Source organism: Pleurodeles waltl, chromosome 5 (genome assembly GCF_031143425.1).
Source record: "Pleurodeles waltl isolate 20211129_DDA chromosome 5, aPleWal1.hap1.20221129, whole genome shotgun sequence".
NCBI classification, from domain to species: domain Eukaryota; kingdom Metazoa; phylum Chordata; class Amphibia; order Caudata; family Salamandridae; genus Pleurodeles; species Pleurodeles waltl.
In genome coordinates, this window is record NC_090444.1 from 68,519,879 (window position 1) to 68,537,456 (window position 17,578).

Consider the following 17,578-nt stretch of genomic DNA (forward strand, 5'->3'; position numbering starts at 1 on the left):
CTCTGGGGTGTATTTTGCAATAAAATGTACACTGGCATCAGTGTGCATTTATTGTGCTGAGAAGTTTGATACCAAACATCCCAGTTTTCAGTGTAGCCATTATGGTGCTGTGGAGTTCGTGTTTGACAGACTCCCAGACCATATACTCTTATGGCTACCCTGCACTTACAATGTCTAAGGTTTTGCTTAGACACTGTAGGGGTACCATGCTCATGCACTGGTACCCTCACCTATGGTATAGTGCACCCTGCCTTAGGGCTGCAAGGCCTGCTAGAGGGGTGACTGACCTATACTTGCATAGGCAGTGAGAGGCTGGCATGGCACCCTGAGGGGAGTGCCATGTCGACTTACTCATTTTGTTCTCACTAGCACACACAGGCTTGTAAGCAGTGTGTCTGTGCTGAGTGAGGGGTCTCTAGGGTGGCATAATACATGCTGCAGCCCTTAGAGACCTTCCCTGGCATCAGGGCCCTTGGTACCAGAGGTACCAGTTACAAGGGACTTATCTGGATGCCAGGGTGTGCCAATTGTGGAAACAATGGTACATTTTAGGTGAAAGAACACTGGTGCTGGGGCCTGGTTAGCAGGGTCCCAGCACACTTCTCAGTCAAGTCAGCATCAGTATTAGGCAAAAAGTGGGGGGTAACTGCAACAGGGAGCCATTTCTTTACAACACCACTGCATAATCTTGTTCCAACTACCCGCATAAATGGGGATTTCGTAGCAGGTTATTTAGTGAGCAAAATAATGTCGGCAGCTCCATCGGGGAGGCAAAAAAAAAACCAAAAAAAAACATCTACCTGGAACCACTCAATTTCCACATGTGAAGCCGCAGATTAGGGATTCGTCTTGCTGAGAAAACAGGTTCACCCTGAGCAGGAGAAGAAAAGGTACCCAACAGGCGGGTGTACCAAATCCTCCCTGCTCAATCTGGTTGATCAGGATAAACTGAGCACTATCCTCCTGCATCTACCTCAGGAATTTTGGCACAAAACGGAGGCGCTTCCTGTTCTAGGCCATGTTGAAGAGATCCACAGATGTGCACCACAATCTGAAGATGTCAACTCCGTCCCATTCCTGCTTGTGATCCTCCAGCGAGAAGCCATCACAGAGAAAAAACCCTCCGCTAATCCTACTGCCAGAGGGAAATGGACTATCAAAACAGAGTCCATGACCCAACACAATTGTGTCTGTCAAAATAACGTAGCCATGTGTATTGGGAGCCGAGCGCTGTACATGGTCAAAGACCAGCACAAAGTCAATGATTGAGAGGAGAGGTAGCTGGGTTGTGGATAGTTAATGTATTGTGATGCCGTGATCTTTAAAGAGGTGAGTATCCAACTCTTCCCTAATTGAAGTAGCATTTGGGGCAGTCCTATTGGTGTACGGCGGACAAGGACTGTGGTGGTGCTGGCCAACAGGATCTGAATGTTGAAGGGAGAAATGCTTTCAACGCTCATTTAAACTGAGATGCTGCTCTGATGCGGAACACGGGCCCCCTCACTGTTGTCGCCGAGTTATGCAACCCCGCGCAGAAAGGAAGAATCTAAATATGGTAGACTGCACTTGCATGGGGCTTAAAAGATGACCCATCTTGAGGTTGGAAGGGACTGGGCTCCCAGTGCAGGTCCGGCTGAACTGGCTGGAAGATCTGCAACGGAGACGAGACTTTCTTGGCACTGGAGCCATTGCCGCCACATGTACAATTGTGGGTCCTTATCCACCATCTGGCGTACAGAGGCAACAGAATACACAAGACCACCAGGGTGTGCAAGAGTAATATTGGGAGAGGTCACAATTCTAGGAATCATCTCCCAAATATTCATCATTTTCTGAGGAGGAAAGACCTTCGGGCAGGACATGTCTAATACACGGTCAAACGCTGAGTTGAAATGCGGTGGGACTTTTAGGCCTGATTGTTAACTTAAGTCATGGAGAAGAGTCATCGTGCGCTAAAGAGGTTCCACAACCAGGACTAATGACATCACTAGCCTTTAATCCAAGTACAGAAACATAGGACTCCAGATCATCTCAGTGAAGCCACCACAACTGTCAGCACTTTTGTATACACATGAATTGCAGTCATCACCCTAAACAGCAAGATTGCAAGCTGACAGTGCTGGGAGTGCAGGATTAATCCATGGTAAATTCTGTAAATGGGAGGAAATGTAAGCTGAAGTAGGCATCCTGGAGGTCCGGGGGCTCCAACCAATCCGGCGTTCAAGGCCAGCAGAACCTGGCTCAGAGACAGTATCTTGATTTGCTCTGCAAAACGAACAAGTTCAGAAGGTGAATATCCTTGATGGAGCCCTGACCTGTGTCATAACTGGGGTACTAAGAAGTAAAGGGCGTAAATTCCTGTGTTCCCTTCTTACAGAGGCATCACTTCTAAGGGTCCCTTTGCTCTCCAGGGTTAGACCCACTGACTCCACAATAGAGGCGTGTGGCAGAAAGCACAATGTGACAAACGGGCGATCTGAAGAGAGGCTCTGAAAGGAGATGTGGGGGTTTGGAGTGTCACTGAAATTATGTGGCAGCAGATCTGGCAAAGGACAAAAGTGGCACAATCGGCTTCTGCAGCTGGTCATGGTGACTGCTCGATCCAACTTTGCTGTGAAAGGAGTGGTACATTTGCAGAGGTACTGGACCTGTTGAGGGGGTTGTCCCTGCTGGGATTGTTGAGCCCCTGAACTTCCTGTATTGGCGATGGAACTGCTGTGCCAGACAGGAATTAGCATTTTTCACTGGAAAGCATCTCAACATCAAAGAGCATGTCCAGAGTGGCTTGGACATCTACCTAAAATCTAGGAGAATGCATCCAGACATGTCAGCATAAAGTCAGACTCTTTGGGGAAGGGTTCGACAATAAGAATTTTGGTCACCCGGAACAGGTCTATAGAGACTGAAAAATTATCTGTGGACTGCTAGAATCAAATAAGTATTTTCCCAGGCATGTTTCAAAAGAACCTCATTAAAAAGGGGCAAGGGTTGACAAAGAATTAGATTGCAAACTTATCAAAATGTTTGAGTTTGGATCCTCAAAGTGTAAAATCAAATCTGAAGTTTCTGCTACAATACACACCACTGTAGTAAAGGATAAAATGTCCTCCGTAAGGGCCCCAGATGGGGTAGGGATGTCCTCTTCCAGAGAGGTGTCCAGGTCATTGGCATTTTGCAAATCAAGATAAAGGTCAGCAGTAGATTATGACAGAGGAAACAGATAATCTTCCATGTGGCCATAGTTTGAATTGGCCGTGGTTATGGCTTTGGAATCAGATCTGAATAACTCCTCCATCTGGGCAACTTTTTGGCCTTATGTAGGACCTTCTCATCAAGGCAAGCTTTGTCCTTCTTGTGGGCCATCTGGATAGTCTCAGCTGACTTTGAGGGTATGCTAATAAGGATTGAGTGTGGTCCATGACCAGCACCTGGGGAGACATCAAAGATGTAGCTGACGGCACTTACCTCCTTTTAGGCACAGACATTGGAACTCATGAAAGCGCTGAGCGTGGAAGCATTAGGGTTAAAGCTGACAGAATTGTAAAGCCAAAAGAAGCGTCACTACCTGGGCAAATGACAGAACGAGTACCAAAGCCATTCTACATGTCTCAAACGTGGCCTGACAGAAAGCGGGAGGTCTGGCGGCAGAATAGGAAATACTCAGCCTAATTTAGAACTCGAAGGATGGGTTACTCCGTCCCAGTGGTGACGGATATCCTGCCCACTGAAATCTAAATCCCATTATAGCCTATGGGATTTAGATTTTTGGAGACGGGAAATCCGTCAACATTGTAACCTGTCCGCTGAGATTTAAATCAGGCCCTGGGGCTCAATCTTCAGCAGCTTTGGAATCTGCTCAGAGGAAAAGGAGGAGCCTGGCATAGAGGAAGAATGAAAAACAGGACTGTTTTCTTGAGGAATAAGTGGATGGTGCTATGTATGTTCTGTGGAAAGATGTCTTGGCCAATTGTTCCCTCACAGAAGACTTACATGCATGTGAAAAGGGGAGCACAACTTGCCCAAACACAATTTGGATTCCAGGTACATGAGGGTATCCAAATTCCAAGCCGTGGCATTGTGGTCAGATCAAAAACACCACATGCCGATGTCAGGCCGATATGATAGACACCTCTGCTTAAGGTAATTAAGGCAGAGATTGAACCCTAAAAACCTTCAGGTGGGAGGCGATAGGTACAAGTGAGCTACTTGATGTCGAAAGCACAGACATTTTCACTGGTGAAACACAGACAACAACCCAGACAGCATTGATTACACACAGAAAATCAGGAAAATGTTAGCATGCGGGGTTGGTGCTTATTATATGTCGTGAAACGTTCAGCAGGCTGAGCTGCGGATGGGGCCAGATAGTGCCACCTCATGGTGCTGGAGAGCAACTGCAGGTGAAAAGCTTTTCCAGCACACTCCGACATCTGAGAATATTCTCAGTGTGGAATCTGCAGTAAGGAGTATCCATCAGAAGGGGGAATGTTTCACTCTTAGGACATGGAACCAGGGATCATGCATTTCTCCTACACTCTTCTTTTAATGACAGTCTGCCTCTCCTCCCAGTCACCCAATTAGGGCATTCTAGCATCAATTCCACATGGCAGGGGCAATTATCAGGGTTCTGAAAATTGAAATTGTACGCAACACCACAGGCCTTGCGCTAATCCCCTTGAGCAAAGGTGTCGTCCTATATCAATATGCCAGTCTCAGTTATGTGTTTCAGAATATCAATTATGATACTGAAGATCAGTTACCATAGCCACTATTAACTAATTCAGTTCTCGTTCATGATCTCAGTCAGTTGAACCTGGATACCAGTGTATTCCAGCTCTAGAAAAGTTGGCAAAAACTCAGTTATGCATACTGCTTCTGAGGTAACTGGTACTATTAATGGAAGCACCCCTTGAGCCACAGGTTTAGGTCATGTCAGCTCAGCCATTCATACTTTCCTAGTTCGACTTCCACTATTATTAATATACAGGGAGTTAAATCACCAATGCATTCATTGACTCAGTTGCATTACACACAATCTATGCAGTGACAATTAAGATTATGCCAAAGCTAAGAGGCATTCGAGCATTAATACTATCCTATGTAACTTACTTTCACTCTGGAAGGCTGTAGCATGACTACAGGGGTCCTGAGTCTAGCAGAGGAAGTGATGTACAGAAGTAGACTGCTGAGCATGTGGCCTGCACAGCTGGTGGATGCATGGCCCACGGATCTTTAAAGTACTGTGGCTTGTCAGTGCGGAAGGTGGGCTTGGTGGCTGTCGACCGAATCGTCAGTGACTACTGATAGCAGATGCCGAAGTGCATTATGACAATAAATTCACATTACTAAATGCTAAACAGCTCAGCTGAATTCACTGAACCAGGACATTATGTGAATGGGCACCACTATACTCAGTGCACAAGAAAACTACAATGGGCATCAATATTTTGGAACTACTTCATAACACTGTGGTTCTTAAACTGTGGTGTACAGACCCCCGGGGTCCGTGACACCTATTTAGCGACTGTTTAGGGAATCAGATATCAGCAGATTATACACTGTACACGAAGAACGACGCAAGATTTAAAATGCTAAGAAGTTCTGTAAATGTGAAGGAATTTGAAATTAGAAACTAAAACGTAAACTGGCATATTTAGCTCCATTGGTGACAGCAGCACAAGTATCACAAACCCAATGCACGCATGATGGGTGGCCTCAACTGAAGCACGGACAAAAAAAAGCACACATTTTGGGGGGGGGGGGGGGAATGGCGGGTAAACAAAGTGCTGTACCAGAGTATAGCATATTTCTTCATATTTTAGAACTAAATGCTAAATTTACAAAAAGTCTAATCTTCCTATGAAAATTAAAATTTCGATTTTTCCATATTGGATTGTGGATCACATACACTTTTTAATCATTTGTGTACTTATTTGACAAATTTGTGTTTCTGTATTTTTGTTTAAATAGAAATTGCTCAGGCCAGGGTCCCCGGCTTACAGTAATTTCTCAGTAGGGGGCCCCCGGATTCCAGTAATGCTTCAGTTTGGGTTTACAGAAGTTAAAGTGTTCAGAACCGCTGTAATTGGGCGCTCGCACACACCCACACACACTCTTTACTGCGGCTGTGAGCGGTGCAGATATACATGGAATTCCCTTTTACACGCGGGCAGGCGCGGGGACATTTGCTCCATACCCAGTCCTTCCTCCGGCTGTGCGTAGTGAAGTCGTACACAGGCACCTTCACACTCTTCCCTTTCTTCAGCTTCCGCAGAACATTCACTAGCAGGTCAAAGTCAAAGGCATCTGGGTGGTCGAAGTTGTACTCATTTTTGGCAGCTTGTTCCTCTTCCTCCTTGTTCAACACCTAGTGAACACAGAATGAGGGAATTAATCAATGGAGAGATTAAGAGTCATGAAAGATAAGTGAGAAGCAGCAAACACAGTAAAGGAAGGACAGCAAGAGCACAGTGACAACAAATTCAAGACATAGGTACAAAAAAAAAGACTGTTTAAAAAAAAAAAAAAAAAGAAAGGAGGCATAACCAGGCCATATGTAGAAGATACACAAAATAATAATGTTAAGTGGCGTTAAACTATGAGTTGCTCTTATCACATCAAATATGAAACTGAATAAACATTCTGTCACTGCATGCAAACAAAAGTCCTACATTTTAAACAGATTAGGTGGCTTAGAATGACTTCTAAATGGATAAATAGAGATAAATATCATAAAAGATAAACTGCTCTATCTGACATGGAGGTGGAGAGTAAAAGGGAAAGGAGCTAAATAGAGAGGTGGCCATCTCTCTTCTGCTTCAGTGCGACCTTGACCTCACCCTGCCCTTCTGACTCGTCTTGGTGTCGGGTCTCCTGCTTTTTGCCTGTTAGCTGCTCGGTCTGCCCCCGACTCGGTAACTGCTGTCTCTGTTTGTGCCGTCTGCTCTATCTGCCCTCCCTCTCTCTCTCTCTCTCTTGTTCCCAAGGAGCAGCAAAGGCAAGCCCATCCGCGCGTAGGCTGCGCCAGGATCCCTGGTCCTAATGCCTCCAACAGCTACACCACAGACGAACTCCAATTGCGCAACCCTAGATGCCACCATAGATGCTGCTGGGGAGACGCACCCCAGTCCACGGCGTGCCCCTTTACCTGCTCGCATTGCCACTTCACGTGCCTCCACACACCTGCTCCCACCGCCAACACATACACAGCGACTTCCTCACTGAGTCAGAACTCGCGATCCGCACTCACACAGCACCCCCCCCCCACACAACACTCACTCGCATGTGCATGCTACTCAACACACTCACTCGGCAAGCATTTCACCGAGATATGGGACCTCAGACTCCAACGCACTGCGCCTCCTCTTCCTCACAGAAATCTCACTCAACCCCACATCGGCGTCAGACATCACAGCAGCCATCCCTACAAGATTAATAATCCTGCACCAGGACTGGCCCCATAAACCAGAGGGAGGACTTGCCATCATCCACAGTGACACCATCAAGTGTACCTCTTACAACGCACTAGAAGCTATTTTTATGGAAACATGCACATTCCAGCTTCAAAAAGACAGTAAAACAATTATCAAAAGACATCCTCGTCTACCGGCCTCCAGGACCTCACATCCACTTCCGCAACCTCCACACTGTCCTCATTGCAATTCCCTCGTCATGGGCACCAAAGACTTCATACTCCTAGATGATCTCCACTTTCATCTCGACGACAGCATGGACACCAACTCCACGGACTAGCTCGAAAGTCTACAGAACATTGGCCTCACTCAGCTTATACAAGGCCCTACCCATATCTCTGGTCACTTGGACGGACGACTCCATTGTCCACTTCCAGATAACAGGGCCACCAACCATCCATACAGAGTTTAGTAACACCCCAAGTCACTGCTGGAAGAAAGTGAGAAATGCAGTGGCTCAACATCCCACAACTAAACTACCTAGACCTCACCAACGACAGAAAGCTTTGACAACTGTATCACCTTCTGCACCAATACCCTGGTGCAACTGAAAAACATCGAACCCAAAAGATACAGCAAACAAACAAGCTAGCTGGTACAACGCTGACCTCTGGGAATCCAAGAGAGTTTGCAAACAACTCGAAAGGACATGGAGAACCACCTAAGGAACCACCTGAAGAAACACCTACAAAGCCACACCACACTTAGACACCGTCCCCATCAAGTGAAAGAGACCAAGAAAAAGGCGCTGATCCCGAGAATCAAATCTAGCTCCGATAACTGCAAGGAACTTTTCGCCATTGTCAAGGAACTCACCAGCCGAAGAGCCACAACCAACACCATCATCCCCACAACAAGAACTCTGCAACAAGCTCTCTGATTTCTTCCATAAAATAATCACCAAGATCTACAGAAACTTCAAACTACAGCCAGCACCTATCAACCTTCCCAGCCTGCTAACCTCATCAATCAAAGACTACCAACTTACAACATGGAACCCTCTATTCACCGAGGACACTACAGCAATAATGAAGACAGTCCACTCAGGGGTGCCCACAGAGCCCTGCCCCCACTATATCTATAACCTTGGAAGAGTCACAATCAGAGCTGCACTCATTTCCATCATCAACACCTCCCTCAAGTCCGTCACCTTCCCAGATAGCTGCAAACAGACCGAAGTCACCGCCCTCCTCAAAAAACCCTCAAACGACCGCGAAGTACTCAGCAACTACCGACCTATCGCGCTGCTCCCTTTACCAGCCAGTCATTGAGAAGATCATCAAAAGACAATTCTGACAACTTAGAATGCCATAAACTTTTGGATGACTCGCAATCAGGATTCCAAAACAACCACAGGACCGAAACGGCCCTCACTGCTGCCACAGATGGCATACACACCATCCTTGACCATGGACAGACTGCCACCTTGATCCTCCTCAGCCTCTCCGGCACCTCTGACAGTCTCCCACGAGACGCTCATTGCCAGACTACCCACAACGGGAATACAAGGACCAGCTCTAAAAGGGATAGCCTCCTTCCTCTCTGGAAGAACTCAACTCTGGCAGCTCACATCAGAACCAAGGACTTCATCTGCAGAGTCCCACAGGGATCATCACTCAGCCCCACACTTTTCAACATATACATCATTCCTCTGAATAACATCATCAGGTCGTAGGACTCTTGCATTGGTGTTAAGACTGCTTAGTTTTGGGTGGCAGCAGCACTGCGTGTGGGTGACCGAGTCAGGCCCACACTGGCTGGAAGCTGGCAGCCTGAGCTTTTCGGCTTGTTAGCAGCATCTTACCCAAACCTAGAAAGTAAAGGTGATTTGCTGCAGCCTCAGGAAGTTGTGGTAGACAGACCACACCTGTTTCTCTCAGTTACACGTCTCACACATGCAAAGGCAGACAAAGAATTGCAGGCCAAGTTTCAAGGTGTTTTATGGAAGCAACTGCATTCTATGATTAAAAAAAAAACATGAGCTGCGATTATTAAGAGGATGAAACATAACAGTGATGATTGTGACCATTAGAGTAAAACATATAAACAGTCCAAACGTCCTGAAATAATCATGAGGCTAAGAATTCCTATCTACACCCTATTCTCTAAAATGAGAGCGTAACAGTGTTAGCCCTTCTGCCCATCCCGGTCTTATGGAAGGAGCCCGACCCCCATACCTGAAGAGACAGGCAAGGGTCTGCCTGCTGTCCTGCTGGCAATCCTCCGGGATGGCTGGAAAGACAAGGCCAAGATCAGCGAAGCTGTGGACGACGTGGCGTTCAGCATAAGTTAGCTGGCTGGCTGGAATGCCCTCTAACCTTCACAGGCCTATGTGGTATTTATAAAGCAAAACGTGTTGTGTTCTGGGAACAGGCCTGAAATGATTGTATGTCCAAGGTCAGAAAATTGACTCTGTACTCTTGGAGCAGCAGTACTAAGTAAACTATCCTGTATAAATAGAAAAGGCTTGAGCAGGGCACAGAACGAAATGAATCGGATAAATGTAGAACACGAAAAAGGGTGTTTTCTGAGACAGGCAGCTGATAAAATATAAAAAAAAAACAGGCTGAAAAGCAAGCGGTGCAAAAATATAATACAATGAATAAAAGTGCATAAAATGCATGCATGTCTTAAAGGCACAGGCTATGGGCCTTAAGACTATAACATGGGTGCCCAATCTTGGCACTAAAAGGAACCCATGACAATTAGATCCCACAGAATCAACATCTCCAAAGCGGACACCAGCTCATTTTACCCCTCAGAAGACACTGTCCCTGCCACAACAAACTTCAAACAATGCATGACCAGCATGGCCAATTGGATGAAAGAAAAGTGACTCAAGGTCAACACCGACAAAACTGAAGTGCTGACCTTTGGGAATAAAAGGTCACCTTGGAACTCCACCTGGTGGCCAGACGATCTTGGACCCACACGCACCCCAACCGACCAAGCTAGGAAACTAGGCTTCATCATGGACATCAACTTCATCATGAAGTTCAGATTGACGCTGTCACCTCCTCATACTTGCACATCCACCGCAGTTTATGTAAAATCTTCAAGTGGCTCCCACTGGACCCCAGACATACCATCATGAAGGCCCTAACCACAAGCAGACTGGACTATTGTATTGTATTGTAATCGTATTTATATAGCGCTTACTACCCCTGACGAGGCGAAGCGCTTTTCGATGAGTAGCACGCTACTCCGGAACCCAACAAGAATTAGTGATGGATTAGTATCGTTTAATAATGAGTACAGTTTTAGTATTATTATGAGTTAATTTGAGCCGCGGATATGAGAGTTTGTTAGTTAGATTGACTGGAGTAATGGAGGAGTGGAGGAGGAAAGAAATCCAGAAGTGTTAATTGGGAGTATATCCTTCATTTACTCAAAGGGGAAGAGTATGTGGAAGGGTTAGGGAGAGCATAGTAGCAGGGTGAGATGAATGCAGGAGAGTTTAGTAGGGTTGTGTGGGAGGTCACAGAGGTAGAGTGAGGTTTGGTGAGTTGGAGGTGGAGGGAAGAGCTTAGGCACAGATATTTAGGAGATGAAAGTGGTAGAAGGGATTTGGGATGAGTCAGAGTGAGAATGGAGGATAGTTTGATAGAGACATGACATAGGAGTGATGAGTAGATACGTGTGATAAGAAGAGAGCAGGAATTCACAGATATCTAGTATAACAACCCAAAAACCAGGAGCCATGCAATGATCCACGAACATGCCAAGCAGAGAAACAACATATACACATACATACACATATATATATATATATTATATATATATATATATATATATATATATATATATATACACACACACACACACGCACATACAATACATAATTAGAATCATGGGTAAAAAATACTTACGACAGGTTTAAAGAGCGTGTGTGTATTTTATTGTTATGACAGTAGCAATACATATTTTCCAAAGAAACTATAAATAAATAGAAATATACATATAATCTGAAAAAAATATTTATCCACATAGGCATATGCAGTTCATAGTTGTTTGAAAAAGGTGGTTATGAAGGAAAGAGCCAACTCTTGAGTAGTTTTCTGAAGACAAGAAAGTTATCTGTGGCTCTTATAGTTGGGGGTAATGAATTCCATAGTTTGGCTGCTTGGACGGAGAAGGATGTACCACCTATAGTCTTTTTCTTGTATGGTGGTGTTCAAAGGCGGGGTGCCAGTCTTGAGCGGAGGGTTCTTTGTTGTATGTATTTGGTAATTTTCTTTCTGATAAAAAGCGGTCCTGTTCCATGTATAGCTTTGTGGGTGATACAAAGCAGCTTGAAAGTGCATCTTCTGGCAACGGGTAACCAGTGTAGTGCTCTCAAGGCAGGGGAGATGTGGGCTTGCGGCTTTATATGTAGTAGTAGCCTGGCTGCGGAATTCTGGATACGTTGTAGTTTTTTCATAACAGATAGAGATGATCCATGGTAGAGGCTATTGGCATAATCCAGTTTGGATAGTACATGCGAGATAGTAGCTTGCACCTTGTGTGGAAATCCGAGGTGGGGGAAGATGCGTCGTAAGGTCTTTAAGGTGATGAAGCTTGTGCGTGCTAATTTGTCTACTTGGGCATACATAGTTAACTTGGAATCCATGGTGATTCCTAGGTTTTTAACTTCCTTGGATAATTGAGGAGGTGGTCCGAGATTGTCAGGCCAGACGCACAGAGGGTCATAATGTTTCCAGTCACCACATATGAGTATTTCTGTTTTGGAGGTATTTAGTTTGAGATGGCTCCAGGTCATCCACTGATCAACGGCTCTGAGGCAACTGAAGATTTGGGAGTCTTCAATGTTTTGGGGGTCTTCTAATTTAATTAGTATTTGTGTGTCATCTGCATAGTTGTAGCATGTGAGATGGAAATCATTGATCAGTTCTGGTAAAGATATCATGTAGATGTTGAAAAGCAAAGGTGAGATGATTGACCCTTGGGGGACCCCTGCTTTTGTGAGGTAGGGTTCGGACGAGAAGGGGGGCGAGTGGATGATATTCGCTCTTTTTTGGAGATGGGAAGTAATCCAGTTGAGAGCAATCCCTTGTATGCCGGCTTCGTGGAGTCTTTGAGTTAGGGTGTCATGGTCAACCGTATCAAAGGCAGCTGAGAGGTCCAAGAGAAGTAGTGCAGCAACTCCGTTTCGGTCGACTGCGTTTTTAAGATCGTCCCAGATTGCCATGAGTGCCGATTCAGTGCTTCTTCCTGGGCGGAATCCAGTTTGGAAGTCTGAAAGTATAGAATTGTCTTCAATGAATTGTGACATCTGGGCGAATGCTGCTCTTTCTATCAATTTGCCCAGGAAAGGTCCATTTGTGATTGGTCTGTAGTTGTTCCTGAAGTTAGAGTTGTTGATGATTCTTCTTACAGGTGCGGCAGCAGAAGTAGATAGCAGGATGTCCTTGAAGATTTGTGGCGGGCAAGGGTCAGAAGGGCAACCAGAAGGTCTGCTTGCTTTGACCAAATCCATGAATTCATCCTGGGATATTTGTTTGAAGGACTGTAGAGGTTGGGATGGTTTATTCTTAAAGGGTATGTTAGTAAAGGGGTTGGTGCTGATGGTTTTCTTCTGTTTTAAATAGGAGTCCAATGTGTCTGCCTTGGTTGTGTAGTGAGTTGCCAATTTGTTTGTGAAATCTTGAGTGGTGGGATGACTTCCTTCCATGCATGTAGGTTTCCGAAATTTATTGAGAATTTTATAAAATTCCTTGGTTGTAGATTGAGCATTTTGAATTCTGTCTGAGTAGTATCTTTTTTTAGCTTTTTTGATTGATGATTTGTATATCCTGTTAAGTTTGTGTAGCTGCAGTTTGTCTTGACTGTTTGTTTTGAGCCAGGTCCGCTGCAACTTTCTGATTTGTTGCTTTATCTTTTTAAGTTCTGTGTTTCTCCAAGGTGTTGGTTTTCTTTTGTCATGTTTAGTTTTTCTGAGTGGTATTAGGACATCAAAAGCTTCCTGTAGCCACTCATAAAGTTTTGGTACAGAATTGATTGTATCTAGATCTGTGTTTGTTGTTAGTTGTGTTTCTAAGTGATCCAAATTGAGTTTGCTCCATGGTCGATAGGTGTATGTATGTAAGTAGTTGTGGGATGTGATGATTTGTGGAGTTGTATGTCAGAAAGTTATCATATGGTGGTCTGACCAGGTGGTTGGTGTGATGCTATGAATAGTAACGAGTTCAGGCTTAGCAAAAATGACATCTAGGATGTGACCAGCGGTGTGTGTGGGATTGTGTACAATCTGATGTAGGTTCAGTGCGACTAGGCCAGCGGTGATAGCTTTTGGATGGGGCATATTGGGTTTGTCAAACCAAATGTTTAGATCCCCAAGAATGCATGGATTGGAGTATAGTGTAATAAGGTTTGAGACTGTGTCAAGAAAAGCATCTGGGAAAGTGGAGTTGTTAGGTGGAGGTCTGTAAAGGAGGAGAAAGTTACAGGAGGAAGTTGGAGTAGGGTGGCATCTGGTAAGGAGGGCTTCACAACCTTGTATGGAGATGTTGTCTGTTTTACGGAGGTTCATTGCCTGTTTGAATATAATAGTTAGTCCACCTCCTCTCTTGCCTATACAGTTTTGTGTGATGGTTTGATAGCCCGGAGGAAGGGCTTCGTGCAACACTGGTGCCATGTCATCTCCCAACCAGGATTCCGTTATGAATAGTAAGTCAGGTTGTGTGTCTGCGAGTAGGTCGTAGATGTGGTGCTTGTTTTTTTGAGAGTGATCGAGCATTTATGAGCTGGCAGTTTAGAGAAGGTGTGTTAGTGGTAGAGTTGATTTGTTTAGTAGAAGTGTAAGTAGTGTAATGTGAGCTTGAAGCAGGAGTGTTGCTAGTTGTGATAACTGTTTGAGGCTCACAATAGTCTTGCTTTTCAACATAGTGTTCCTCTTCTAGCAGGTTAAGGAGGCATTTTGTTGGGTCTGTGTGTGTGGGTGGTGGACTTGGGGGCTGAGAGAGCCATGAGGAGTGTAGTGTTTTTTGTAGGGTAGTTTTATTATGTAACAGACAAGGGGATGCAAGGTTGCTATGAGTGGCATGTTTTTTATTTTGTTTGCGTTTGTTTAGTGTGGATGGAGTATGGGTTAGGGGTGGTGGAGGAGCATGTGGATCTTGATGTAAGGCTCTAAATTGTGCAATGGAGTAGAGGCGAGTGAATGGAAGTAGCTGGGTTGGGGTGCTTGTGGTAGGTGTTTGTGAAGAGGGGGGGTAGGGGTGGAGATAGGATGGAATTTGTATTCTTTGTGTAGTCCTGGGGGTGGGAGTGGGTATGATGATGAGTGTAATGTAAGTTTGTGTTGCTTTGATGTGCTGATGTTTGTGGTCGGTATTGTTTGTGTGGAATAATGAGAGGGGATATTGGTGTAGTTGTTTTTGGTGAGGGATTTGTATGTGAGTTAGTGTTGCTAAGTGAAATTTGAGTGTTAGATGGGGTGTTGATGTGTTTTGGAGATGAATGTATGAGGTGTGTAAGAGGTGATGGGTGTGTGTCAGGGAAGTAAGTATTAGTTGAGATGACCGGAAGAGGTAATATGTGTGGTGGAGTGAAATGTGGGGATTGTATGGTTGTGTGTAATTGGTGAGGAGAGGGGAAGAGTGTTTGTAGATGATGTGTTTGAATGCAGGGTTTGGGCATTGTTATGATGACAGGTGGTCTGTGTGGAGCGAACAGCGGATAGTGTTGTTGGTTAGTATCAGCAGTGAGTGTGTATCTGGGAAACTGAAACTGAGAGAAATGTATGTTGTAGTTTTGTATTGTGTGGGTGGTGGCAGGAAGTGTTGGTGGGAGTGGACAGAGTAGTGTTGGCTGTGAGAATGCAGGTGTTTGGCTGTAGTAGTTGGGGGGGTATGTGGATATGTGCTGTATGTAGGGTATTGTGTTGGGTGGTGGGGCAATGCAATCTGTCTGTGGTCAGTTTGTGATGCATGGTTTGGATGCCTTTGTAGAATATGTGGTTGCATGTTGAGGGATGTGTAGGGGTTGACACCACGTATCCACTACGCCAGTATCCCAACCCATCTTCTTCACAGACCACAAACCATCCAAAACTCATCCTCTACCTCCTGCTCTGAACTCACAGCACTCCTCGAAGAGCTCCACTGACGCCGAATGCAGAAGTGCTGCCAGTTAGACCTTCACACAAGCATTCAAGTCACTACGCAACACGACCTGCATCCCTTGATCCTCAGCTACACTTCCACCAATCCAGCAGACAACTTCGTTCAGCCTCACGCTCACCCACACTCCTGCCCCACATCCACAAAAGCAGGACAGGAGGTCTATCATTCTCCTACCAAGCTGCCAAATACAGGAACGACGTCCCCCCAACACATCAGGGACTCCTCCTCACTTCTTGAATTCCACAAGAAGCTGAAGAACTGGCTTTTCAATTAGTCTTTTTGTGGGACCACTGAGATTGCCTGTGGTGAGGCCCAGCCACACCACACGCCTACACTCACGGGATACCCTCACTGGTGACAAACATCGCTCTACAAAACCACCTTGCATTCGATAAATCAGCTCTAAGAGGCGTCTTACTCAATATCACAGACACTGGTAAAAAGACCAGCATGCCTAAAAGCATCAAGCATGATGGACAGGGTAGTCACTGCACACAATACCTTGGTCATCCGTGCTGGTGGACACAGACTATTGAAGAGGGGATGCCATGCTAAAGCTCATTACTTTCCACAAAATGAGAACAAGTTACTTTATGGTGTTTACTCTATTTAACTAGATTCCTCACCATGTGAATATCCTCAAAGACGATCAGAAAAATTCAAAAGCAATGTTCCTGCATGCTGGTAGGTGGCACCATGTGACTGAGTCAATTTCATTCCACTCAGGAAGCGATGATCAGAATCACATATAACCACCATGGATGTGCGCTAACATCAAATCTACTGTTTGGTAGCAAACTTCTCAGCATTCAGTAAACCCATCATGGAGCTGTGGAGTTTGTAGTGACAGACTCCCAAGCCCATGTACTAAATATGGCTTCACTGCACTTACAATATCTAAGAATGGCCTTGGACACTGTAGGGGCACATTTCTCATGCAGCTGTGCCCTCACCTGTGGTATAGTGCCCCCTGTCTTAGAGCTGCAAGGCTTGCTAGAGGGGTGACTTACCTATGCCACAGGCAGTGGTTGGTGGGCACGGCACCCAGGGAGGGATGCCATGTCGACTTTACTTTTTTCTCTACACCAACACACACAATCTGCAATGACAGTGTGCATGTGTTAGGTGAGGGGTCCCAGGGTGGCATAATACATGCTGCATCCCTTAGAGACACTCTCTGACCACAGGCCCTTGGTACCACTGGTACCTTTCACAAGGGATTTAGTTGTGTGCCAATTGTGGAAGCAATGGTACAGTTTAGGGAAAGAATACAAGTGCTGGGGCCGGGTTGGCAGGACCCCAGCACACATTCAGTTAAGTTAGCAACAGAGATCAGGCAAAATGTTGGGGGGAGGGGGGGAGATGACCAGGCCAAAAGTGGCACTTTCCCACATAGGTCCATTGTTGACATAGGTTTTCTGGCATGCACAACGCTGTTTGCAGTTTGTTGTTTTTGAAGATGTTCCAGCACGTGACCAGTATAATTTTGAGAAAGCAGAAAGCTCTTGGTAAAAGTACAGGCAACAATAAAAGTTGTGCTCAAGATCCTCTTCGAAGAGCGTGGAATAAGAGGAAGTGACATCAGCATGCATGGGTGGGTCTCTTTGCAGCTCCATGTCATCATGACCAGAGGTCGAATGGAGGGGTGAATGAGGCGGATCGCACCACTTGACACACAGGAGCGATTGCCAGTTTCCAGACCAGGTGTGGTGCCGGGGCAGATTCATAAGGCGCGGGTACTGCAGTTGTAAGTATCCATTAAAACGTAATTATCATCTGCCTGTTTTTCAAATAAAGGAAGACTGTCCATAAGATTTCTATATCATTTTGTTTCCAAACAAAGATTGAAACACTTTCTGCTCACTGATTTGCTGAAAAAGTTCCTTTACCCACATCCGATACTAAAATGTCTACATTACTAAAAGATATTGCTCATTTGAAAAAATGAACTGCGTGGATGGTTTTACTGTTTGAAGAATAACG

At 45.3% G+C, this 17,578-nt stretch overlaps 1 protein-coding gene across 2 annotated transcripts in view; it reads right to left on the minus strand.

Annotated features, from left to right (window-relative positions):
- LOC138295349 (uridine-cytidine kinase-like 1) overlaps positions 1-17,578 on the minus strand; it is a 224,947-nt gene that overhangs the window by 102,370 nt on the left and 104,999 nt on the right. For both annotated transcript variants that reach the window (XM_069233582.1, XM_069233583.1), the window contains exon 4: positions 6,197-6,367. In XM_069233582.1, coding sequence (XP_069089683.1) covers positions 6,197-6,367 — 171 coding nt within the window. The remainder of the gene's footprint in view (positions 1-6,196; positions 6,368-17,578) is intronic.